Genomic DNA, 26,892 nt, shown 5'->3' with positions numbered 1-26,892 from the left:
AGGGAAAGACTCCAACGTGTACTGCTTAGGGGAGGAGTGTAACATGGTTAGTTACATGTTTAGGAAGGGTGATATAAGGGAAAGTATGTTCTTAGAATTTCAGCCAGCTCTCCTCATGTAAACACAACACAGGACCTTCATTAGAAAGGGCAGCCACACATTATCCACTTCACACTTCACTGAACATGTCAAAACATCAACACACTGGGCGGGGTAGCTCTTTCGTTAGCCCCGAACTTAGAAACAAATGTGAATCACGGCATCTGGCGAAGGCAAGGAGTAGTAAAGGAGTGTGTGGTCTTTAGCTGCCTGCCAAAGACTTCCTGATCAAATCAGGGCTCCTTTTTGTTAAGCTTGTCTTTCAACAAAGTCAAGTCCAGGTGTCCTCAGAAGCTGGGCTGAAACAGTCACGGGGCTTATCCGGGACTGTGCTTTTTTCCGGCGACTCAGTTTCCCTGTTGTCTGTTTCAGAAACTGTCCGGGCGGAAGATCAGCCCAGTCCTGCGGATGTTCGGGCAGTCCATGTCAGGAGGCATCGACATGGATGGGAACGGCTATCCCGGTAAGCGACTTACTTCCCTTAAGGCAGATGAGGTACACCTGTGGTTCTCAACCTGTGGGTCGCGACCCCTTTGGTTGGGGGTTGAACGACCCTTTCACAGGGGTCGCCTAAGACCCTCAGAAAACACATATATAATTACACATTGTTTTTGTGATTAATCACTATGCTTTAATTATGTTCAATTTGTAACAATGAAATTGGGGGTCACCACAACATGAGGAACTGTATTAAAGGATCGCGGCAGTGGGAAGGTTGAGAGCCACTGAGATACATTAAGGAAAAATGCACGGGGTCGGATTAGGAAAATTCACACCCTTAGCAGCGGGTGTTTGGCCTGGTGTTTGATTTTAAGGTGGAAATGTGGGAATCTCTTTTGGGTTTTTAATTTTTTAAAATATGTTTTTTATTGATTTCAGAGAGGAAGGGAGAGAGAGAGAGAGAGAGAGAGAGAGAGAGAGAGAGAGAACCAATTTAGCCTCTCTTTCCTTGTTTTAAAATTTATTATTATTGATTTCAGAGAGGAAGGGAAAGGGAGAGAGAGATAGAAATATCAATGATGACAGAGAATCATTGAATGGCTGCCTCTTGCACGACCCCGAGTGGTCGAGTCCACACGTGGGCATGTACCCTGACTGGAATTGAACCATGACCCCCTGGTTCACAGGTCAATGCTCAACCACTGAGCCACGTCCACAAGGCATTTTTTGGGTTTTTAAATGACCTACTCTGAAGAGTGGAAGCAGTAGGTGGGTGGATTTTACCGTGAATTCTGTGGCTGCCAGTTCTCATGAAGAAAAAAAAAACACACACATCTACATTAAAAATGATAAATAGTAAAACCTTGTTTTCCTTGATATTATTTTTAAAATATGTTTTTATTGATTTTAGGGAGAGATGAAGGATGAGAGAGAGGAGAGGGAGAAACATTGGTGTCAGAGAGAAACATTGATCAGTTGCCTCCTGCTCTCACCCCAATCTGGGATCAGATCCGCAACCTGGGTAGGTGCCCTGACCGGGAATTGAACAAGTGACCTTTTGGTACACGGGATGACACTCAAGCACTGAGTGACACCGGCCAGGGCTTCCTTGATATTATTTAATCATAGTCAGAATTTTCTTACTCTCGAGAGGGGAAGAGGGACTGAGTACCATCCCTCCCCCTGCATGAAAATTATTGATAGATTTGATCAAAAAGAAAACCGTTGACGAACAAAGCAGACCTTCCCCGTTCAGGCCGGCTGGCTGGCCCGTCTTCAGAGTCAATGCCTCGCGGTGGTTGAAGCAAATTGAATAAAAATGTAGGATTTTCCAACCCCAGTCCCAAGTGATACCTGATTCAGGTATTTGAAGGGGATGGAGTGGGATGAGGTAAGGAAACAGAGATCAGTATTTTAAAAATCCAGAACCATCGTGGAATTCAGAAAAAATTTCCCTGAAACTGTAGGTCATCCTGCTATCTATCTAGAGAAGATGTTTCTTTCCACCGAGAGCGCTTCAGGAGGACCTGGGAGAAGTCCTGAAGTCCTGTAGGAGGGCCCCGAGTTCTGTCGTTTCTTCCAGGGTTTTGCGCATCCCTCGCAACGGTACAGAGCCAGGAGGAGTGGGGATAGGAGAGGGGCAGTGTGGACGTTGCTGTCCCTGTAGATCCTCGTGGGCCTTTTTCAGTTTGAGAGAGCAGTTCTTGTCCCTGGCAATTTGTGGCCATCCCTAAATAATGCCTTACGACGTTTTAGTGCTTTAATATATGCAAAATGCTTCCACATGCCATGGGCATCTTATAATAACCCCCGTAGGTAGGTGGAGATGGGGGTGTCCTCCCCCCCCCACTTTACAGTCAAGGATACTGAGCCTCAGAGAACTGAGGGGACTGGCAGGGACCACACGGTGGTGGGCGAGGACCTAGCCTGCTTCTCTATATGCGTGCTGAGCAGGTGTGGTAATACTTCACGAGGAATCTGACTCTGTCTTGCATTTTTCATAAAAGAAACGGCCAATGGATCGGGGTCTTTTATTTTCAGATATTCAATCAATTTAAAAAGACGGTTGCATAACAAACATAACAAAACGAGCAAGTGTACCCAACCGCAAACATTTCAGCAGCAACACAGTTCGTGGATTTGCTCTTTGTTTTCCCCCCCGGTGAGGGTGTTGGATAGACGTAGGGCTTCAGGCTCTTGGACTCGGATGCTGGTTTCTGCGAGGAGTAATGGGAACCCCAGGGCTGAGGGCTTATATGAGATGGGAAGAAAGGCAGAGAGCTGTTGGGCGAGGGAATGCTTCCTAAATTAAAGTTATTTAGAATAACCACTGCCAGCTCACACTTGTGTTTTGGTGTGTCGTTTACCAAGTATTTTCTGAATTCAATATCTAATTTCGTATATTTGATACATATTTAAGTACTTCATAAATAGTACATCGAACACATTTACTATTATGTTTGACAAATATTGAATGCGTATTTTCTGAAAATGTTACTGGCTTTTGGAGAAGACGTAGGATAATTGTCTCCGTTGCTCAGACAAGGGTGCTGAGCGACGCTGGGGTGGCAGAGAGTGAGAGGGGCAGTGGAAATGAGTCACATGTTCCCCAGAACTTGGGGTTTTCTCCAAGATCATGTAATTCCAGGTAGCCCTCTCTTTCATTCATGGATGCCCAAAAGAAACGTAATGTGACCCATATATGTAGTTTAGAATATTCTAGTAGCCACATAAAAGGACAGGTGGAATTTAATTTCAGTAACATTTTATTTGGCCCAGTATATCCAGTGTACTATCATTTTAACCTATAGTCAATATGGAAATTAAGGAGGTGGCTGTTCTTTTGAACGAGGTCTTTGAAATCCATCTGGATTTTACACTCACAACACATCTCGGTGCGGACCAGCCACATTCCACAGGCTGGACGGCCACACCTGGTGATTGGCTGCCGTAGGGGCCAGGTGGCTCTGACTCTGACAGGACCTTTCTGGGGCCCAGAGGCTGGCCATCAGCGGCCCGACCTCGAGGCCAGGCCCCATTGCTGTAGAGAGCCTTGGGGCAGAGGGGATAGGCCTCAGCAAGTTTCTAAATCTGCACGTTTCTGGCTTTCAGATGTAACTATTGGAGCCTTCATGTCCGACAGCGTGGTTCTCCTAAGGTGAGATGTTCCCTCTTGCTTTTCAGATTACATTCTTTGTGGGTGAGGGGTGGGATTGGTGGGGGGGACTTCGGGGAGTTATTCACCTTAGCCAGCAATTCCCTCTGTCCTGCTCCTTGTCGGCCGGAGGTGCTTAGTCCGTGGGAATGCTCCCTTTCTTTTAAAAAATATTTTAGTTTATTGATTTGAGAGTGAGAGAAGCATTAGTTTGTCGTTCCACTTATTTTTGCCTTCATGGGTTGATTCTTGTATGAGCCCCGACCGGGGATCGAACCTGCAACCTTGGTGTATTGGGAGGATGCTCTAACCAACCGAGCGCGCCGGCCAGGGCCAGTGCTACCTTTCCTGTTCTCTGTTGCAGGTTTCCAGCTGGTGGGCCTGCAGTGGCTCACAGGTGTGAGAGAGAGCGTCCTTGGAGCTCCTAGGTAGAGTCTGCGGCATCCTGGGCCATAGGGTTTTGCTTTTAGCCATGAACGGCCCTTTTCCCCTTTTGTTCAGATGCTGTGCTCATACGATCGTTCCTGTGGGTGCCGTGACACTCAGGGGCCCGGGAAGTGCTGTCCTGTCCCATGTCTTCACCTCTCACCCTGCCCTGCATCCTCCCTTCCTCGCCTTGGTCATTCCCCACCCCCAGGGACCAGGAGCCTTCTGCCCAAGGGACAGCGCATCATTCCCTGGTAGCAGTGGAGCTGAGGGACGTGCGCTGGGGCCCAGGCAGCCTGCATCTCCCCTCCAGAGGCCCGTGGGCCGCCATCCCACCCGTGAACCATCTCCAAGCATTTCTGTCTGCATGAGTCAGAGGAGGCAGAATTACACTTTGGAGTGGGAGCCAACTCGTAGGTTTTGTTAATAACCCGATGGCAGAACGTTCTAAAATAGGCAAGTAGGATCTCAGAGCTGGAAGGGGTCCCAGGGGCCATGTGGTTCCTCACCCCAGGTCCCTCTCATGCAGCAGTGCCTTCAGCTTCTGAGGGTACAGTTAACGCCCGGGGAACCCCAAATACGTTGAAGAGGCAGAATCCCCCTGAGTCTGAGAGTGTGAACTCGGGGGCCTGGTGCTCGGGGCCCCAAGCCAGACTCTGCCTGTGAGTCTGCTGACCTCTCTTTCAGATTCTCATCTGTTCAGCAAGGTGGTAGTACCGACCCCTGGGGTTCTCATGAGAACTCCTGGAATTAGTGCCCGCGAAACGCTTAGAACGGGGCCTAATCTCAGTGCTCAATAAATGCGAGCAATTCGGACATAAATTAGGTTACATCTGCCCCCCTCTGAGTCTGCTTCTTGGTCCCCTGTCTCCTATGTAGAGATGGATGGCTTTGGGGCAGGTTTGGCAAGCTAGCGTCTTCCCCACCCGTTCAGGCTCTTTCTGTCCACCCATCTCTGCCCCCCACCCCCCCAGCAGCACTGACCCCGAGAAAGCCCAGGGCACCCTGCCTGGCTTCGTTCCTCACCTGGACGTGAGCTTCGACTGCCAGCCCTCGGAAAGAATTACAGCCACCAGCTTCCCCCAAAATAAAATCTTGGGAACATGTGCATGGATGTCCTGAGGTGCCCCTCTGCTTTCATCTCTGAGGCTGGCCCCGGGCAGCCCAGCCTCCCGCCCACAGGAGTGCGGGCAGGGCCAGCTCTGCCCTCAGGAAGTTTGTTCTCTCCCATTAGCTGGGGAGGCCAGGTCCTGTGGCGGGACGATAGGCGGCTGGTATGATGCCATTGAGGCAAAGGAAGTGATCAGAGAGGCCCATGAAAGATTTCTGGGCTCTGCCTGGTCCAAAAACAATACTTGGAGTTGGAACACAAAGGTTGGAGGGAACTGATGTTGGAGGGAGATGTGCCCGGGAAGGTCCTCGCGGGTCATTTCAAAGGATTCTGTTTGAACAACTTTCATCATTTTGTCTGGCCCGCTGACTTCTGTTTCCTATTCACCTCGCCTTCTGCAAATCTCTGCCGTGAGAGGAGGAACCAGATGTCCCAGGTGGCCCCTGGGATGATGGGAGGGGCTGGCTTTTATTTTCTTTCTTTCCTTTTTTTTTTTCTTTACTAAAAATCAGAAGATGTGTACCTTTCATTTATTTCAGAAAATGTGAACCCATTATTTTTTCAATTATTGCTTCTCCCATTCTCTTTAGTCCTTCCTCTGGAGCTCAGATACACATTATCTTTTCATTCTTTCCATCATGTCAGTTAATCTTTCCTTATGATCTATTAATTTCTTAATAACATTAAGCAAACATACTATTGTTCTTTAAACTGCTTCTGTTATTCTTTGGATGCCAGTTCTCACATCTGCTAAATGTACTCACTCCTCCATGGTGTTCCTTCATGTAGTTTATAATTTTCATTGCAAATTTACCTTCAGCAACCAGTATCTTTTCGTTTCTTGGGGTATTTTCTGTGATGTTCTATGAGCCCTGGGTTGTGGAAGTCTAAGTGTAGAGTGATTGGAGGTATGTTTCAAAATAAGGCTATCAAGTGATTGCTTCCTCTATTTCCGATTCCTTGCAGCGCTCACATTTGTTTAGCTCAGTTGGCAGAAGGAAGTCAGCAGCAGATTATCTCGTTCTTTTTTAAAAAAATATATTTTTATTGATTTCAGATGAGAGAGAGAGAGAGAGAAACATCAGTGATGAGAGAGAATCATTGATCAGCTGCCTCCTGCACTCCCCACACTGGGATCCAGCCCACAATCTGGGCATGTGCCCTGACTGGGAATCACACTGTGACCTCCTGGTTCATAGGTTGACGCTCAATCACTGAGCCATGCTGGCAGGGCGCTGGCTCTTCTTTTCTATGATGACTAGGACATATACGATGAGACTAGGCCCCGTTCTAAGCATTTCACAGGCACTAATTCACGGAGTTCTCATGAGAACCCCACGGGTCTGTACTACTACCTTGCCGAACAGATGAGAGTCTGAAAGAGCGGCCATCAGTCTCGCATACAGGCAGAGTCAGGCTTGGGACCAGAGCACCAAGTTCACAGTCTGGGCAGGGAAGGGCTCCCCCAGGGTGCAGACCTGCTCTCCCGGGGACCTCTGTCTGTTTTGTGGAACTTTGGGCTTTCCTGTTCTTTTCCTGGGCTTTTAATCCCTTTTGAAATAATGGAGTACAGTTTGCAGCCATTTATCAAGGGCTTTTGGACAGTTACTGTCCTGAGTCCATCGGAGTGAATTCGCCAGGATCCCAGCCATTGGGGGGCCTGCAGGCCGGTGGGGCAGGTTCAGAAATAGACAGCGGCCTTCATTAGTATGTGAACACAGAGATCACAGCAGGGGTGGGCATTGACTGCTAGGGTTGCTAAGGAAGGGAGGGGATCCCCTGAGCTGGCCGTGAAGGGCCAGGGGGGCTGTAGCGAGTGACCACGGGCATCCGTACAGACACTGTGACCAGGAGAAGCTGTTTATAGCATTCTCTAAGGATGAGCCCAGAAGAACATTGGAAGGCCAGGATACTGGATTTCTCTCGGGCAGTGCTGTTGCCTGCCTTCCGTTAGTCCTGCAGCTGGGTTTGCCCCGGGAGCCCCACAGTTCCCTTGTCCTTGTCACACTGTTGCTCTCGGCCCCCGTCTCCTGGCAACGGTGGCTGCAGTGAAATCCCCTGGCCCCATCTGTGCCGCGTGTCCCCGGCTCCCTCCCTTCTCTGAGGTTTCCTTCCAGGCTTCCTTCCCTTAGAGCTGGTGTTGGTCCTTGTTCCCATCTGTCTTGTCCCCCTGGGCACTCTTGGAGGGGTCACTGTGCACAAGGAAGGTCATTGTTCTCGGGCCGCGAATGCCCCTTAATCTTGTTATGTCAGCCCAGGGCATGGAGGCCAGGGTCCCCTGGAGGTGGAGAGGTCTCTTTGTGAGGCCTGGCGGGGAGGAGAAGGTCAGGCCACAGCTTAGGTGACCGGCCCCTGAGCAGATGTTTGCCGGGAGAGCACAATGGGCTGATCCGCTCTGGGGAGCCACAACAGGGGTGCCCATCCATCAAGCACTGGGGGGAGGGGATGTTTATGGGGTTTCCCTGAGGCCAGGCGGGTTGGTTCCATCAGCTCCGAAGTGCTTTGCTGTTAGCAGCTGGGGCGCCTTTAGTCAAGGTCTTTCGGAAAAAAATACTTAGTGGATTGATGGGAGTCACTGAAAGGGGAGGTCTGGCCCACCGGTCGGGCCTGGAACTTCGCAGTTCGTGCTTCTAATGGCGGTGGAGGCTCCGGGGGTCCTGATTGCCATCGGCTGGCCAACTCCTCAGATATACTCATTTCTTCCTAATGAAATGGAACTCGGAACCTCATTGGTGGCATTTTAACATCCGGTGGCCCGTTTATGGCTTCATCCGGGTGTGTTTTGTTCACAACCAACCTGCCTTTGTTGTTGGGACGCTAACCGTTCATTTATTAGGAAGTAAGCTGAAGAACCAGAGAAAAGTACCGGCAGCGCATCCGGGCCCTTGTCTCTTGGGCTGAAGGCCTGGGATTTGTCCCGTCTGTTTAGTTCTTGTCTGGTTCTGGCAGCTGCTTGTCCCCACGACTGAGTCACCTTCCTCTCTTGACCCGCAGGGCAAGACCGGTCATCACGGTGGACGTCTCCATCTTCCTCCCCGTCTCCATCAACATCACGGCGCCCCAGTGTCGTGACGGACAGCAGCCCGTGAACTGCCTGAATGTCACCGCCTGCTTTCGCTTCCGCGGCAGGCACGTGCCCGGTGAAATCGGTAATGAGCCACCGAGTCAGGGATGTTTCTGAGTTCCCGCTGGCTGTGCCTCCCGCCTGGTTTTGCAGGCAGCAGGCCACAGATGTTCAGGAAAATGAACCGTAGCTCCATCTTCCCGGTAGAGGGAGACATGCAGAAATCTGCCCTGAAACGCGCGGGCAGCGGCATTACGGACAGGTGGAGAAGGGTGATGGGCAGCCATTGTGGAAATGGAGGAGATGTCAGATGGAGGTGGAAGGAGGCGTGTCAGGTGGCTGTGTGAGTCCAGCTTCGGGTGGGGGTTCTGGAGTTGGGCATAGAAGGCAGCCCCCTGGCTCTGCACCGTCGGGAAGGTCGGGTTTTCAGATGGAGGCGGGGTGGGGGGATGTCCAGGCCCCGGGCATTCTCCGCCCTCCTCCTAGACCAGCAGACAGTGCTGCAGGCCGGCTCAGTGCCACACCCAGGCCTCCGATGATGAGCCTTCCCCATTCTCGTTGCTGGTGGCTGCGGAGGAGCTGTGGTGGTGGTGGTGGTGGTGGTGGTGGTGGTTTTGGCCACGAAGGCCTAGCACAGGAGCCCGCATATCCAGGGCTGAGAGTGTCAGCGAAGGGCTGCCTGTGGGCAGTGCAGCCTGGGTTGTGCGATAAAGAGGCACCGTGGGGAGCTAGGCCTCCGGGACAGTGGTCGGAGTGGTGTCTTCAGTGGTACCAACCTGCCGCCACCTTCGGCCGCAGGCCCCCGGGGGGGGGGGGGTGGGTTTGGGAGCCACCGCAGTTGGTGTTGCTGCCTTGTCTCTGGTGGAGCTCACACATGTGCACAGGGAGGGGACCGCAGGGAAGGGACTCCACTCGCCTCTTCCCTTTCCGCGTTAGCAATGGAAACCACGGCTCCCAGTGGCCACGGGAGTGCTCAGGGCCAGCTGGTTACTCATGCCCCGGGGGCTGCTGTGGCTTCTGGCCATACTGTGGGGACTCTAGAGGGTCGCTGTAGGGGTGTGCCTGCCCTGGCTCCGCAGGGGAGGGTCCAGTCAGGAAGACAGAAACCACAGCAGTTATTTTCACGAAGGGAGTGTGACATTGGGGGTTGGTCCAGCAGGTCACAGAGGACCCGGCAGTAACTGCAGGAAGTAGCCACCCTGCTAGGTCTGCACCAGATGGTGTCCCCAGACCAGGTGCAGCCACAGCACCTGGGATCCTATTAGAAATGCAAATTGTAACTGAATGAGACCCTCTGAGGGTGGGGCCCAGCAAGCCTCCAGGTGGCTTAGCTCTGAGCACCTCTAGTCACCTAGGGGAACCCAAGGAAAAGGTTACACTTGGGGGGACCACTCTCGGAGATCTAGAAGCTGGGAAAAGAGCCCCTGCTAAAGCTTGGAGGAGAGGCTGCTAGCTGGCGCTGATGGTGTGTCTGAGGGGGTGCAGGGAGGCTGGCTGTGGGGGAGAAACTGAAACTTGAATAAACCGCTGTTGGAGCCAGCTGCTGTGAAAAACGGATGCAGGGTTAAGCTGGTGGGAATGGAAAGCAGGCAGGACCGAGCGTGCCCCTTCTCCCTCCTCCAGCCTTGCAGCCCCTGTCCCCCAGCGCTCCATCTTGGCAGAGCCACACAGAGGGCGCCTGGCAGAGAGGACATGGGTTTGCTGAGCCCCATCCCCGGCAGCGCAGAGTGAGAAGGACAGGTTTGGAGCTGAGAGAGGACAGCTCCCAAAACCAGCCCAGTGGGGGTCCAGTCCCAGGGAGTTACTGAAGCGCCTGCTGGGTCAGTCCATCAGCAGATCCTTATTAAGCTCTGAAAAATGCTGGGTCCTGGGCGCAAAGCGGGGAAGAGGCCAGGCAAAGTCCTGTCCTCATGGAGCTTGCGATCGAGGGCTGGGAGAGGCAGATGATCCAGACAGAAACAGCCGATGCTGCTGCCTCTGGGTGTGTCTGAGCCCCTTTAGTGGCAGCCCCTTGGCTCAGTGTTGGGGTGCAGACACAGCGCTGAACTCCAACAGCCTCAGGAACGGGTTTATGATGTATTGCATCGAGCAAGAGGTCTGCTCACCCCAAGTCTCATGAATCACTTTTTTCTTGATTTGGGGAGTGGTTGTGGCTCCTCGGGTGCTCCTGGATGCCATAAGTAAGGTGGTGAATGCGTTGCCCCCGAGGACTCTGTCCCTGACCCCTGCTGGCCACGCTGCAGCCTCCACCTGCCTGTCAGCCTCTGGAGGCCAAGAAGGAGCCAACCATTCTGGCCTCTGACCTGAGTCCTTAGAGCAAAACCAGGGCGGGATGAGCCCTAAGTGGTTGTGTTTTGTGCTCTGATTCTGCGACCTGTGCTTCCATGGCTCTCAGTCAGCCTGGCAAAGCCAGGAGCACTCAGGGGTGCCTGCCCTCCCTCCAGACCAGCAGCTGGGCCCCCAGGTCATCCAAGCCAATGCAGAAAAATAGGGTTGAAACTGGGAGACTTGATCCCTCACCCTTAGCTTTTGGGGTGCATTTGTCTTAGCTCCTTCCAGTTTCTCCAGGAGCATTGGGATGGGCTAATGAGGCAAATCCGTGTGAGATGAGGAATGGGATAACCTGGTGTGACAATCACCACTCATTCTGTGGAAGCAGAAATCTTTCCCTTCCTCTCCCAGGAGACTCTAAGGCAAGCATGTCGAACTCGCAGCCCACGGGCCACATGCCTCGTTTATTGGGCCTGTGTTAGTCTTTGAGTTTGACATGCTTGCTCTAAGGGGACCTCAGAGTAACTGGGAGGAGAATGCATGGGTTGAATTTCACCGCTGAAATCACATTTTGACGGAATAAGGGAAGGAGTCAACTTGCTGGAAGAGACCAGAGCCAGGGCTGATGCGAGACAGCTGGCCCCCTCCTGGTCCAGGGGGGCCCTGGGGAGCCAGCTGGGGGCAGGGGCAGGAGGCGGCTGGAAGCGGTCCTTGGGGCTGATCAGCTTTTCCATCAACATGACATCATTGGACATGGCATGGACACAAGCTGCCAGGAGGCAAACATGCAGACGTGAGAGGTGCTGTTGGGGAGGGTCCTAATCAGAACCAGCACCCTCTGGGGGGCGGCTGGCTGGGCTGCCGGCAGCGGGGCACCCTCCCCCATGGCCCAGCGCCCTCACCGAGCGGGCTGATTGGCTGCTTCCGCAACATCTCCTCCCCTTCTCAGGGGCTCCCTTTCAGACACACGTGGGGTGGGTGCCGTTGAAAACTACCAGCCACGCTCAGGGCTTCAGCATGGGCTACACTTCTTCCTGCCGCCCTGGCAGCTCCGAGACCTCCTCCCTCAGGCTGTGTTTCCATCGTTACGTCTCCTGGGGGGCCGCTTCCTTCTAGGAGAGAGAGTTTGATACGAAGGGAACTTCTGTTTGCGTAATTTAAAACGTCAAAGGAAATTGTAAATCGAGGAGAAGCACTAAGTAGGTGATCCTTAAAGATGAAAAGCTTCCAGAATGCTCGTGCTCAGGGAGTGGGAGGATTGGGCCTGTCTGTGACCGTATGCTGCAGCATTTGAGAAGAGTCTGGCCGGTGAACGTGCCGCCGTGCCCACGTGCCGCCTCGAGCAGGCGTAGCTGTGGTCCTCGGCCCAGTCTCTGAGCGGCTTCTCCCGTACCTTGAGTCGCAAGAGGAGTGGATGGCGTCCGCGATTCTGCAGTGAGATGGGGCCCTGGGGACTGAAGTTGGTCTTTGTCAGGTGCCCAGCACAGTGCCTGGCACGTGTTGAAAGATGAGCTCATTCCCTTTTCCTGACTTGCCCCGTTTTAATTCGGATCTTCCCAGAAGCAGGGCCTGGAGTCAGGGACTCGGGGGCACGTGGCTGATGCAGGAGGGGGACCCCAGGAAGCACCAGTAGGGAAGGGGGACAGTGAGACAGGAAGAGAAGGCAGTGGCGCCCGTCGGGGTTCCCCGGAGAAACAGAACACGAGGGTGTGTGGCTCTGGAAGCGGAATGCCTTCTTTTTCGGGGGAACTTTCGTCTTCTTTTGCTTTAGGTCTTGGGCTGAGTAGGTGAGGCCCACCACGTTATGGAGGGTAATCTGCTTTATTCGCTTTGTACTAATTTAAATGTTAATCTCATCTAAAAAAATAAAACACCTTTGTGGTGGCATCCCGATTGGTCTTTGACCAAGTATCTGGGTAACTGTGGCCCAGTCAAGTGGACACACAAGCCATCGTTACAGCTGCCACACAGAAGGTGTGTGGCTGAGCACGTCACCACCGTGAGCTGGAGGTGAATTCTGTGGGGAACCCTGGGAGGGAGGGTGGAGCGCCCCTCCCAAGGGACGAGGGAGCTGGGTCATGCCGTCCTGAGGGCTGCTCTGGGCACTGGAGCCCTGGGGTGCCCCCGGCCTGTCCTGCACCAGAAAGCCCTTGGGAAAGGGGGTGCAGGTGCTGGCAGGGCCAAGGCAGGCTGGACAGCGGAGACGCGAGAAAAGCCAAGAGGATGTGGGTGGGGCCCTGCTATGATCCGCTCTGTTTTCCTGTGTTCATTTCCGCCCAGGTTTTCTCCGAGCTCAGCCAGCTCGCTGCTGGCAAGATGGGTCAAACTTGTGTTCTCTGCATGGTCATCCTTCCTGAGGGAGGGTCACCGCAGCACTGTCACCTGGGAGGACGGCCAGGGAGGGAGCTGCCCAGGGGCCCTGGTTAGCAGCTGCCACCACCACAGTGGTGGTTTGCCAAGGCCTCCGGCTCCTCTTCCATCGACGACACCCACCTCTAGCTCCAATCTTGCTAAACAGGACTAGGACACTCATTTCACTTACACTTGTCCTTTCTTACTGTGTGACTGTTGCTGAGATTAGTGGTGACCAGTAAAAAGGAAATTGGCCGGAGTTCAGTTCTAGATCTTTGCGCTTGTTTGGCTGTGCGCTCAAAAAGGCGAGGTGTGTTTTTTGTCAGCCGTATAAGAAATGCACCAAGAACCCGGATGGGAGGAGTAGCCCGCATGGCAGACTAGGGAGGTCTAGATCCCGCCCTGAGCTGCATGGCTCCCTGGCCTGGAGCAAGTCTTGTTCGCTTTTGAGGCCTCAGCTCCTCATCTGAAAAATGAGGGTTTGGACTAGATGGTCCCTAGGATTGCCCTGAACACTTGACGTTCTATGCATGCACTCCATTTTCCGCTGTTGTTGGCAAGGGAGTCGGGGTGTCGCTGTTGCACAGGCTCCTGTGTGTTGTCTGCTGAAGTACTTTCCCACAGGCATTCTTTTCCTCTCAATAGTGTCTCCGGGATGATCTAGGTCCCAGGTCGCTCCTGGGGACCCAGCCTGGCCGTGGACATCAGCTGTTGGCTGCAAGAAACAAGTTGGGGCAGACTGGCCCTTGCTGCCCAGGAATCCGCCAGCTTGGCCTGGCAAGACGCCTGAGATGGCAGAGGCCCAGGGAAACCATTAAATGCATCAAAAACATGCCTGGTGGCAGCTGCAGAGTGCCAGCCCAGGTCACTCTCTCTCTCTCTCTCCTGTTCCATGCCTTCCCCGGTGGCTGAGCCCTGTGATGGGATTCAGAGCTGGAGCCATCCGGGTGCCTGGTCTCCCAGCGTCAGTGCCCGTGGGCGTGAGGATGCCAGAGCCCAGCTTCCAAGAGGCTGGGGGGTGGGGGTAGGGCCGGGGCAGGGTTCCCCATTGCTCAGCAGTCTCGTATGGTCACTTATGGACAGAAAGTTCCTTTTCTCTCACTTTACAAATGTCATATCCCACAAAGCAGCTAAAAATGAAGGGGTACAAAGGGGGTGACCTCTGAATCGGGGTTCTTTGGTGCAGATGAGCAGTGAAATAGGCCCGTTGATACTAGTGCCGTATTTACCTACTAAAACACATTGTCCTATATTTTCTAACAGATTCAAATAACAGAGGTGGAACGAACCTTTTGGGTTCATCCAATGTGCATTCTTTATTGTGACCATTTTTTAAAGAAGTCCCAGATTGTGTCATAGCAGGCTCTACCAGCTGGCGTTACACACAGAGGTGTAAGTGATGAGTTTGGCTCTGCAGGAGGGCACCTCATACATGCCCCACGGCGGTCAAGGCACGCTACAATGTGTGATTACCGCATGTGGCTGCCTGGGAAGAAAGCTTCAGACTCTGTGTGTTTCCGTGAGTGTCAGTTCTGTAAGGACGGGGGGATTGGTCTGTATGGTTCACCATTGTGTCCCCTGTACCCCACAGTGCCTGGCACACGGTCTGTACCCAGTGGTGCACAACCCAGTGGACGGAGTGATTATAGAGCATGTGAGTCGGAAATGAGTGGATAATTCCTCCCTTGTGTTGGGCATAGATCCCATTGCTTTGTAGAAGTCACTACTACAGGCAGCCTGATCTTTTGAGCAGCTCCTAGTGCTGGTCTGTGGGTTCGACAGGGTGTCCCCTTGGCAGGACACGGATCACGTTGAGCACAGCGGATTGTTGACGCGGGTCTTGGTGGCTCAGTTGATAGTTCATGAGGTTTAAATCGGGGGGAGCCACGGAGTGTGATGCACAGAGGCTGGGCAGGAAGGCCGGGGCCCCTGGACGTCTCTGGATTCTGCCAGCACCTGGCTGTATGCTTCTCCCCGAGGAGCTGTAGGCCCAGGCAACAGGCCCCCGTGCAGCGGAGGGTTAGCTGTCTGAGATGCCCTCATGATCCTGTGAGGAGGAGTGGAGCTGGCTTGACCCTGTGTGTCTGTCCTCCCTGACATTTCGACCTTATGCATTGGCAGGCCTGAATTACATTCTGACGGCGGATGTGGCGAAAAAGGAAAAGAGCCAGCTGCCCCGGGTCTACTTTGTGCTGCTGGGAGAGACCGTGGGCCAGGTCTCGGAAAAGCTGCATCTGGCGCACATGGAGGAGACGTGTCATCACTACGTGGCGCACGTGAAGGTCAGTCCTGCTTTGTCTCCTCCGCCTTTGAGGTCTGCACGTGTGCACGTGGGACTGTGGAAGCTGCGTTCATTGTGCATTGAGTGTGCCCTGACATCCAACATCGTCACGAGCAGGAGAACATTCCTTTATTCTTGTTTGAAAGTTTGAGCCTGACAGCCCTTTATTTATGTTATCGTGCTAGTCTCGGTCCCCGAGGGGCGTTCTGGTGGGTGGGCCAGGAGAGCGGTCACCCTCTCTGTCTTTGACTTGTTCTTCTGGGAGGTTTCTCTTCCTCTCCCCTTGAGGAGGCTCAGTAATCTCAGAGGAGAGTCACAGAAGCACATGCTTCTGGGTCTGCAGTGATGCTGGATCGCACTGCACCTGATGCCCGCTCAGTGGTCCACTACGTGTTAGCTCAGAGTCATGGGTAAGGCGTTTTAAAACTGGTTGGACTAGATTTTTCTCCCTGGGACTAGGTTTTTCTCCCCGGATTGCTTTCTGTTTATTTTAGGAGTGCATTCTTTTGGCTTCTTTCCCCTCTCACTCTAAATAAATGCTCAAATGCTTTTCTCCTCTTGAAATTGTTTGTTAAATACACTTTGCTGCTAATTCAGGAGGCCAGCCTTTGATTAGCTACAGAGTGGGCCCTGCGGAGGCAGGCGATGGCAGGGTGGGAATCTTGGTTGTGCCCAGTGCTGAGGAATGACAAGCCACTGACGCACAGGCAGAGAGCACAGGAGGTGGGAGGACCCCTGTGATCCAGGTCACATGGGAGGTGAAATGAATGTGGGCTTTGGAGTCTCACGAAGGGTCCTGGGTTCCATTCCGGTCAAGGACACATTCCCCGGGTTGCCCGGGCTCAATCCCTGGTGGGGGGGCATGCAGGAGGTAGCCGATCAATGATTTCTCATCATTGATGTTTCTCTCTCTCTCCTTCTCCCTTCCTCTCTGGTATCAATAAAAATATATTTTATTACTATTAATGTGTATCTATTTTTAACCCCTTTTTTTCATACTACAGAGCATGATTTTCTGCTCAGATTAACTTTAAAAAGCTATACAAACAAAAAAAAATCAATTTCTCTACTTACCAATTAGAAAGAGCCTGCAAAGCTGCATTCATATAACAAGTATTGCCAATATTTTTCAAACCTGTAAGACCTAGTAAGACAAAGTATAAGCTATGTATCATTCAATGATGCAATAACTCAATAATTTTGTGTTTACTGAATATGTAACTACGTATGATAGTTATTATAGATCCCGAACTACATTAAGAAAATACAAAATACATGCTCTTATCATTTGTTTGGGCTATATGTAATCGCCAATATTCTAACAGTCTTAACTTACAAAAATGGCAATTTCATGTAGTTTAACCTAATATTATTAGCCAGTGACTTTCTGACGATCGCAAAAATAGTCCACAGATTAGGGATGAAGTGTCATTCTATTATTGCCCTAAGTGCCAGAGTGGGAGAGTAACAGCTGCTTCTAGATGTTTCTGGGTTGTATATAGAGAAATGGGGCACACATCCATGGCACTTGGCCTGGCCCAGAGCCCATGAGTCCGTGCCCCTGAGAGGCCTTTCATTGGGGCTGGGTTACGTCTCCTGCCAGGACTCGTGCTGGGACCTGCCCAGACCCACTGCCCTCAAAACCGGGTGAAAGCCTTTTATAAAACAGTCCATCCCGCCCTTAAAAGCCCTCAGGATGGATGACCCAGCAGCTGAAGGTAAGCATGATCATTTGGTTGGGCAAATGCAATAATAGAATGACACTTCACCCTTAATCTGTGGACTATTTTTGCTGTTGTCAGAAAGGCGCTGGCTCATAAGATTAGGTTACACTACATGAAGTTGCCATTTTTGTAAGTCAAGAAGACTGTTAGAATATTGGCAGTTACATATAGCTCAATCAAATGATAATGAAGCGTAGCACCTGCTGCGTTCAGGCTCCATGCAGGGTCCTTTAAGTGTATTCATCATGCAATGTTTCATTCTTGCAACCAGCTTTCAAGGTAAGTAAACGTGCCCATTTTAGAGACGCTGAAACTGAGACACAGAGCGGTCAATGTATTCATCTGATTGGACACCTACTGGCTCTGTGAGACTCCAAAGCCCACATTCATTTCACTTACCACATGGTCTGGGTCACAGGGGTCCTTCCACCTCCTGTGCCCTCTGCCTCTGCCTGTGGGTCAGCGGCTGGTCATTCCTTGGCACTGGGCACTCCCAGAGCACACCCTTGCCTGGATCCGTCCCCTCCCCCAAGGCATGTGACCTATACCCTTCTCTCTCCTAAGCTCTAAGGGCCCTTTCTTTTGCCTCTGCAACTTGTTCCCTGAGCCCCTATCTTCCCCCGCTCACTCCTACCTCCGTGACTTTCTAAATAAGTTTTCTCTTATAAAAATAAACAAATAAAATAGTTCATGCTCCTGTTAAGCCAACCAGCCACCTGCCCCTCTAGGTGCTACTTTACTTTGGCTTGGGGGTGTGAGGCTGCTCAGCACAGGCTCACATTCTAACATGGCCTGGTCTTAGGTACTTGTGCTTGGTCTCTCTGTACTTCCTGGAGGCGGGGCATCTTCCTGGAGGCGGGGCATCTTCCCTGGGACTTCCTCCTGCTGGGTCTCCCTCACATGTTGTCCTTCCGGGCTCTGGGGCTTCTTGCTTAGGCTGAGAGATAGGGTCGCACAGAGCTTGCCAGGCCTTTGCAGAGTGCCCTCGGGGAACAGCGACCCCGAGGTGTGGGCCAGAGGCAGCCTCCCAGGGTTCCCTGAGGAAGAGCAGGGCAGCCAGAGGCCTTCCTCCTCCCACTCCCTGACATCCAGGGCAGCCAGATTGAGCAAATAAGACTATAGGGTTTTCTGGTTAAAGCTGCGTTTCAGATAAACAACAAATAATTTTTTTAGCATAAGTACATCCCAAATAGTGCATGTGGTACACCTCTATTAAAATATATTTGTTGAAATAGTTACGAGGATGCCAAGTACAACACGGGGAATCAAGTCACTACTGATACTGTAACGACTGTGCAGAGTCCAAGGTGGGTACTGGCAATACCAGGGGGAACGCTTTGCAAAGGATGGGATTGTCTCTAACCCTACCCTTGGGACTCCTCCAAAACAATACTGAGTGTAAACTGTAATTGAGAAATAAAACGAAAAAAAAAAGCTAAATTTTAATCAAATGTATCTGTTGTTTATCTGAATTCAGATTTAACTGGGCGTCCTGTTGGAAGGCGCACCCTACCCATCGCCTCCCACCCCCCGTGTCGCACTTCTCCGTTCAGTGCAAACGTGGCTGAGGAGAGGCGAGAGTGAGAGGTGGTCCTAGGCTGAGGCTAGGGCTCAGGCGTGCGGAGCTGGCGTCGACCTTCCTGTGATTGTCTGGGTCACGGTAGGGAACAGCAGTGAACTTGGACCTGGCGAAATGCGGATATAGTTTATTGCTTGACCGTTTTTTCATGCAGGGAGATGGAGGTGGGTGGCTACATCAGAAAGGCATGAGCCCTCAGGCGTTGATGGTTCGAGGCAGCATCCTTATTAAGCAGCACTCAAGGTGTCTGATAACTTCTTGCCACAAGGAGAGGTGTGTGTGTGTGTGTGTGTGTGTGTGTGTGTGAGTGTGTGTGTGAGAGTGTATGTGTGTGTGAGAGAGTGTGTGTGTGTGTGTGTGTGTGTGTGTGTGTGTTTCTATCTACTAGTATTGTCTGGGTCCTAGCAGAGGACCCTGGTCATGGCCAAGTTAGCCAGTGAGGGTGAGTGCTAATGAGCTGGCGGGCTGTCTGCGGGGTGGCCCAGCTGGCCTGGCTTGTCGTTCCTCCAGATGTGGGGAAACAGCTGTGGAGGCCAGGGCGCTTGTGGGGCCGAGACAGGCAGCAAGGCTCGGGGGAGGATCACCGCCTGGCTGCCTCCGGGAGCGAGGACTGGGAGCTGGTTGTCACAGTGGAGCCTGTCGGAGGGTGTAATAGACAGCGGAGGAAGATAAATAAAAGCGCTGGCTTATCGCACACCATATGGCCGGCAGACAGTGAGGCAGGCCGGGCGGGCGGGCGTGTTTTGTTTAGGCTATCTTTAGGTCCTTTTTTCTTTTTTTCTTTAAGCCTGTTCCAATCTTTTTCCCCCCCTTCCTCCTTTCCCTGGTTTTTATTCCTTATATGGTGATTAGGATCTCCATCCTAGAGGACTGCCTGGGCTACACCTGCCTCTGGGCTCGCCGCTTGGCCTGTGTTTTGTTCTGTTTGTGCCCCTGGTGGGGCCTCCAGGACATACAGGATTTGGGGATGAGCCCCCACCTCCTGGGGCTGCCGTTTCCATTCTCAGGGCCTCCCTGTGGTCATCAGCGCCCAGGCCTGCCAGTTGCTTCCCGGGCCTCTCTGCCTCACAGCCCACATGCCTCACTTTTCCTCCTCTCCTCCCCCCAAACCAGCCCCGTGTGGGGGACAGGCCCCTTCTGGTGAGGGGGCTGGAAACCTTTGTGAATCCCCATGGTCAACAGGCCACACACCACCCGTCAGCCTCCAGGCTTTCTCTACCACGTGGCCTCAGTTTACCTTCCTAGCCTCTCTGAATCACATGCACCCTGGGCTCTGGTCCAGGTGAACTGGCCCTTTCCTCCTGGGACGTGCCCTGTGCTTCCTGCCTTGGTTCTGGGGCTCGCCCCGGCATCTCTGGCTCTTCAGTCGTCAGAGACCCAGTGTTTTTGTTTCTGATAGATTTGTACTGATTTCAGAGAGGGGAAGAGAGAGGCAGAGATAGAAACATCAATGAGAGAGAAACATCCATCAGCTGCCCCCTGCACGCCCCCTACTGGGGATCGAGCCTGTAGCCCTGGCATGTGCCCCAGCTGGAAGTGGAACCATGACCTCCTGCTGCATGGGACAGTGCTCCACCAACTGAGCCACAACCGGCATATTTTTTCTTCTTTAAATCAGCTGACTTCCAGCCTCAAATAAAGTAATTTAAAACAGAAACGCTGTACCCCCCTGTAAGCAGAAAACCAATTATCGCATGCCAAAATAGAAAGTAACTGTAAAAATAAATACGTCGAAGACACAACAACGTCATTGAACTCTAACTGGATTTCATTGTTTGCCAAGTGTCTGAAGAAGCAGCCTGCTCTCGTGTTGGGGGGAGGTTATGGCATGCTTGGGAAGCACGGAGCGCACACTGGCACCGCTCTGGAACTTTCTCCCTGGTGCAGTCAGAGGACTCCAGGGGCATCATGTTCAAACATGGCAGCCCTTTTGTAGAGCAGTGCCCATGGGCCGTGGAAACCACGCCCTGAGCCCCGTTTGGGAAGCATCCGGTCAGGGCGGGGCCTGCTCAGGTCTCTGTGGACCTACAGCTGGGAAGCGATGGCATGCAATGATGGAGCAGAGAGTTTTGGATGCATGGCCGATGCTGACGAGTCCATACGAGTGTCTTGTCATCACCGCACCGCTCTCTGGTCCTTAGGCATTGACCTGGGTGCTAGCTGTGCTCCATCCCGGAGTCCTGCACGACCCCCGAGAAAGCCAGCCCTTTGTGAGGTCAGGTGCTTAGGTCTCACGGGCCAACTGGAGCCTCCTTAGGAGCCAGGAAACCAGGGGGACAGTGGCTGAGTCTATGCAGGGACCAGCCCAGGCCAGGCCCAGGGCGGGGTCAGTTGCATCATTCCCAGCTGTGAGGATGAGTGACAGCCCAGCTAGAGGCCTGCAGAAACCTTTGGTGAGCAAAACCACACGCCGGCCACTGCGAAGGGAGCCGGTAATAAGGACGAATGCGAAAAAGAAGGAAAGCCACTCCAGGGTCAACAAGTTGCTACAGCTGCTTTGTCACTTGTGGGGGCAGATGGTCATCCGGGTGTGGCAAAGGGCAGGGCATCACACTGGCCACCGTGTCTTACGATGAGAACTTTTAAGACCTACTCTCTTAGCAGCTTTCAAATCTATAGCACGGTATTATTAACTGTCGTCACCATGGTGTACACGGCATCCCCAGGACTGCCTTTGTCACTGTACCTTTTGACCACTTTTATCCATCTTCCCGGTCCCCTCCTCTGGCAATCCTCAATTCGTTCTGCTTATGAGTTTGGTTTTGCTTTTTTTCTTCTTCTTCTTTAGATTTCACATATACGTGAGATCATAGAGTGTCTTTCTTCGCCTGACTTATTTCACTTATCGTAAATGAAACTTTAATAATGGCATGTCTAACCACAGGCTCATAAACCTTCTGAAAATTTAACAGTTGGCTCCTGCACGCCAGCCACAGGGAGCTCCCCGCACCGTAACCATGGTATCTGTTGTGTTTGTTCCTGAGTTGCTCGTATCACTCAAGTCATGCCTTACACACCAAGATGTTTTGATTAGCGGAGTCCTTTTCTTCTTGTTTCCTGTGGCTTTTTCAGTTGGCTAAGAATAGGAAAGTAAGCCTGTGGGGTCAGTTTCACCACCAGGCCGTAGCTTTACTGTCTGCACGTTTGGTTCAGGGGCACTCTGTATTTTGACTGAAATTATTAGGTGGTTTAATAGTTTCCATTTAAAATAATGAAAAAGATTTTTTTTTTAAAAAATCGATCAAGCCCGGCTGGTGTGGTTTGGTGGTTGAGTGTCGACCTACGAACCGGGAGGTCACCATTCGATTCCCCATCAGGGCACATGCCCAGGTTGCAGGCTCGGTCCCCAGTTAGGGGCGTGCATGAGGCAACTGAGCAATGATTCTCTCTCATCATTTTCTTTTTTCCCCAAAGCATCATTTTATTAGCAAAATTCTGGAAGCTGGCCCAGCAATAATAAAACAGCTCCTATCATGGAACATCATTGATGTGTCTATCTCTCTCTCCCTCTCTGAAATCAGTAAAAATATATTTAAAAAAAATAAAAATAAAAATTGATCAACTTCACTATTTCTCATCCCTCATACATGTTGAGGTTCTGTTCAGCAACCCTCTATACTCCAAAGAGTAATGAAGAGCTGATTGTTGAGCTGTGTGGAGGAGGGGAGGGGCCTGGTGAAGGGAACTGTTTGAACCCCGGGAGTCTCCTCAGCTCTTGAGACTGAAACTGGCCCAGTGCTGATCAGTGCAGCCCCTCCCCCACCCCCTGCTTGGGTGACCTCTAATTTTAAGAATGGGGAGTTTGCTGGTTGTAGTGAGTGGGATGGTAGAAGGGGTTCTCTCACTGGCAGCTAGGGATGCCCGCACAAGGAAGAGATCCCCCTCCCCCTTCCAAGTAGCTGTCTGCAGGTGGTTGGCCCTGTGTCATGAGAGCTGGAATAGTGGTGGGCAAAGGAGAAAAAACGATCCATGTGTGTCCTAGCAGTTTTGTGTGAAGAGAGTGATATAAAACTGCTTCTTTTTATAAAAGCACTAGAGGCCCAGTGCACGAAATTTGTGCATGGGTAGGGTCCCTAGGCCTGGCTGGCAATCAGGGTCTTCCTACTGCCAGCTGGGGCCTTCTGTCTTTCCACGCCGCCCCCTGGTGATCAGCACACGTCATAGCGAGTAGTCGAACTCCAGGTCGGTCAAATTCCCTAGGGGACAATTTGCATATTAGCCTTTTATTATATAGGATTAGGGTCTGGCCAGTGTAGCTCAGTGGTTGAGCGTCAACCAGGAACCAAGAGGTCACCTGGTCAGGGCACATGCCTGGGTTGCGGGCTCAATCCCCTATGGGGAGTGTGTAGGAGGCAGCTGATCAGTGATGTTTCTCTCTCATCGATGTCTCCATCTCTCTCTTCCTCTCCCTTCCTCTCACTCTAAAAATCAATAAAAACATATTTAAAAGTAAATAAAATAAATGCATCAGGGCAGTGCATATAACAAGAAAATCCATAGTAACATAACAGTGATAATAGCCCTTTCACTGAACATTTAGTATGTGGTTTTCTGTGCACATTTAGTCATTCTAAGAACCTGATGACATTATTATTATACATAAAATGATATTTATTGTAATGACATATACTTCTATAGAGTAAAATAAAACCCCATTGTAGAGTTGATGAATCTCAGACTGTGAGCCTTTCCCGTACTCAAGGCCTCACGGCTGATCAGCAGCAAAGACTTGGGTTTGAATCCCATTTGGCAACTTAATAGTTCTGCCTCCTGGAACAGATTACATAATCTTCACACCACACCCACAAGAAAGGATGGTCACTGTCATTACCATTCACAAGTCGGTCTGAGGGCCTGAGGACCGGAAGGCCCTGGCTCTGGGAGGTCTGTCTTCAGCCAATTGGTCCTAGGTTTCCCATGTCGGTCCAAGAACTGTACTCCCAGCTGCTGCCACATGTGTCGTATCTGATGTGCCCTGTGGCTAGAGCAACATTTCTCAGCCTTCCTAATGCCGCGACCCTTTAATACAGTTCCTCATGTTGTGGTGACCCCCAATTTCATTGTTACAAATTGAACATAATTAAAGCATAGTGATTAATCACAAAAACAATATGTAATTATATATGTGTTTTCCGATGGTCTTAGGCGACCCTGTGAAAGGGTTGTTCGACCCCCAAAGGGGTCACGACCCACAGGTTGAGAACCGCTGGGCTAGAGGGAAGCTCAGGTGTGGGTTTGTGAACCCCGGGCCAGGGAGGGGCAGTGGGTGGAGTTTCTCTTTCCTCCTCTTTGGTCTTTTCCTTGGTCTTTGGCCTCAACCATTAAAAAAAAAAAGTCATTTAATCCTCGGTTGAGGAGCTCGGAGTCTGGTTCATGCATGCTGCCCACCAGCTTGTGTGTACATGGCGGGTGCCAGGCTCTGCTGGGTGCGGGGAAAGGAAGACCAAGGCCTGCCTCTGAGAAGCTCAGGTTGTTTCACACCCGCATTTGGGGCCCTGGCCAGTTTCCAGTTTGCCCCTTGCACCCCCCACTTCTCTATTTTCCGTTCGCTTCTACACGCATCACTGATATAGTGGCCCATGTCCAGGCGTGCCTGGGACAGGCCTGGTTTACACGTGTGGGCCCAGCAGAGCCATGAATAGTTAGTTACCCTTTCACTCTCAAAGCGTTCCCGTGTAGATGGCAGATTATGTGTGCCACTGCACTTATTGAGCGCCCACTATGTGCCAGATACTGTGCTGGTCCCTGGGGGAGATGGCGAACAGCAGGACACAGCCCCTGCGTCCAGGGAACGCTTGGCCTCTTGGCCTCCGTTCTGAAAGCCATGGCTTGGCCAGTCGGCAGCCTCGTGCCGTCAGATTCCTTGCATTTGCTCTTGTTGCTCCCTTCCCACTAGCTTTACCCGTGCACACCTTACCTCCCTCTCCAGTATGGTGGCCCGGGACCCCGATTCCTCGCCCCGCTTCCTCCTTTCACACACCCCCTGTTCCCTGCCCCCCCGCCCCAACCCCATGGGCTCTGGGCCTTCTTCCCACCTGTTCCCAACTGTGTTCCTTGGTGGCTGTCAGCTCAGGCCATCATAGCAAAGTACTGCACACACTGGTGGCTTAAACGACAGATTTAGTTCTCACAGTTCTGGAGGCTGTAAGGCCAAGGTCAAGGTGTCGGCAGGTTTGGTTTCTCCTGAGGCCTCTCCTTGGCCTGCAGATGGCTGTTTGCCCCTTGCGTCCTCCCGTGGTCTTCCCTGTGTGCTTGTCTGTGTCCTCATCTTCTCTTCTTATAAGGTCACCCCTCACATTGGATTGGGGCCCACCCTGATGAACCCAATTTAAATAAATTACCTCCTAATGACCCTGCCTTTACGTGCAGTTCCCTTCTGAGGTTCTGGGGCTTAGGACTTCCACAGAGGAGTTTGGGGAGGACCAAGCCAGCCTTTCACACTCTGGGACTTGCTTTGTGTCTCTCCTATGGGATGATCAGCTCTTTTAGGGCAGACAGCTGACGACATTTGGTTCCGTCACCCTGGGCCATGCCTAATATGGAATAGGACTGCCGAAATGCTAGTCAAATGACTGATGAGGTTCCAGTGTCATTTCGCCCTCACCGTCCACTTCGAAGGATGAGGAAAGTTACTGGACTGAACTTCAAAGGGGATTTTTGTTTCCTGAGGTAATGATCCAATGTTTCTGATCCTGGAAAGATGTTGGTGGATGAGACCATAGGAACACACACGCATGCACTCACACACGCGCACAACATAACCATTTTTGGGGTCATTTAAAAAACAAGGGATTGCTTTCTGGCTCATCTCTCTCTTTGGGTATAGATGTAATCCAGGGAAAAGGCAACGTCCAGATATTTACCCCATAGCATCAGTGTGCGGATAAAATGAGACCTGTTTAGAAAGTGCTAAGCTCAGCACGCTGGAAAATACCCAAACTCGTACGTGAGAATCCTCCCTACGTCCACTGGGCTGGAGTTTCTAGGCAGGTGTCTCCCCACTCTTTTTAGCCCTTTGTGGTGTTGCTTATTTTTTGTTTAAAACCCCAAACCCACCAGATGGTGATTGTGGAGTCGCATGGGCACTCTGTCCCACGTGCCTTCCCAGTTTGCTGAATTTGCCTTGGAAGGAATGAAGGGAGGCCCTTGTGGAGTCGCATGGGCACTCTGTCCCACGTGCTGAAGCTGCCTTGGAAGGAATGAAGGGAGGCCTGAACACTTGCAGGAAACGGTTCAAGGCTGTGGCATCTTTAAAAAACCACACAGAGCAATTGCCCCGTGTGTAGTCAGCTCTGTGGCTCTCTGGGATGCCTGGCAGCAGGAAGTTGATTCAGTTGGCGGGGAGCCAGGCCTAGGCCCCGGGGTAGTGGTGACCCCTTCCTTCTGTCCAGGAAGAGGAGTTGTCCTTGTGTGGAAACTTTAGAGCATCACTGTCCAATAGAAACGTAACGTAGGCCACAGACGTAATCGTAAATTTTGTAGTTGCTGCATTGAAAATGTTAAACCAGGAACATTAATTTGAGTAAGATATATTATTCAATCCAATATATGCAAAATATTATCATTTCAACATGTAAGCCACATACATATTATTAATGAGATATTTGTGTGCTTTTTTGCACTAGGTCTTTGGAACTCGATATGTCTTTTTAAAAAAATATATTTTATTGATGTTTTACAGAGAGGAAGGGAAAGGGATAGAGAGTTAGAAATATTGATGAGAGATCGATCAGCTGCCTCCTGCACACCCCTCACTGGGGATGTCCCCGCAACCAAGGTACATGCCTCTGACTGAAATCAAACCTGGGACCTTTCAGTCCACTGGCCGACGCTCTATCCACTGAGCCAAACGGGTTAGGGCTCGATCGTGTCTTTTAGACACATTTGATGTGCTCCCTAGGCACACGAGAAATATTGATGAGAGATCGATCAGCTGCCTCCTGCACACCCCTCACTGGGGATGTGCCTGCAACCAAGGTGCATGCCTCTGACTGAAATCAAACCTGGGACCCTTCAGTCCACCGGCCGACGCTCTATCCACTGAGCCAAACCGGTTAGGGCTCGATCGTGTCTTTTAGCCACATTTGATGTGCTCCCTAGGCACACATGGGTAGTGGCTACCCTATCAGGCAATGCTGGTCTTGAGTCAAAGCTCCTGGTCCCCTTGGGGGACATTGGGATTGCTGCAGGGGCCGGAGCGTGAATTCATACGTGCATGCACATTCCCTGAACCAACTCGTAGTCCAAGGACAGCTTCTGCCACCCGAGGTTCCGAGAAACCCGTTCATCTTCGAAAGGTTGCCTTCATGCCTAGATTAGGAAGCGTGCTTCCGAAGTGCCTCCCCGGAGCCCGGGGGTCCATAAACGTGGTGCTGAGGGTGTGCACACTC

The 26,892-nt window shown here is 51.7% G+C and overlaps 1 protein-coding gene across 1 annotated transcript in view; it reads left to right on the top strand.

Annotated features, from left to right (window-relative positions):
* ITGA9 (integrin subunit alpha 9) overlaps nucleotides 1-26,892 on the top strand; it is a 257,076-nt gene that overhangs the window by 47,984 nt on the left and 182,200 nt on the right. Inside the window, exons 11-14 of the mRNA XM_015564847.1 lie at nucleotides 472-562; nucleotides 3,652-3,697; nucleotides 8,226-8,380; nucleotides 15,040-15,200. Of these exons, the coding sequence (XP_015420333.1) occupies nucleotides 472-562; nucleotides 3,652-3,697; nucleotides 8,226-8,380; nucleotides 15,040-15,200 (453 nt within the window). The remainder of the gene's footprint in view (nucleotides 1-471; nucleotides 563-3,651; nucleotides 3,698-8,225; nucleotides 8,381-15,039; nucleotides 15,201-26,892) is intronic.

Source organism: Myotis davidii, unplaced genomic scaffold, assembly GCF_000327345.1.
Source record: "Myotis davidii unplaced genomic scaffold, ASM32734v1 scaffold81, whole genome shotgun sequence".
In the NCBI taxonomy this organism is placed as follows: Eukaryota; Metazoa; Chordata; class Mammalia; order Chiroptera; family Vespertilionidae; genus Myotis; species Myotis davidii.
Note: the sequence above shows the minus strand (reverse complement) of the source record. Positions and strands in the feature narration are given on the sequence as shown.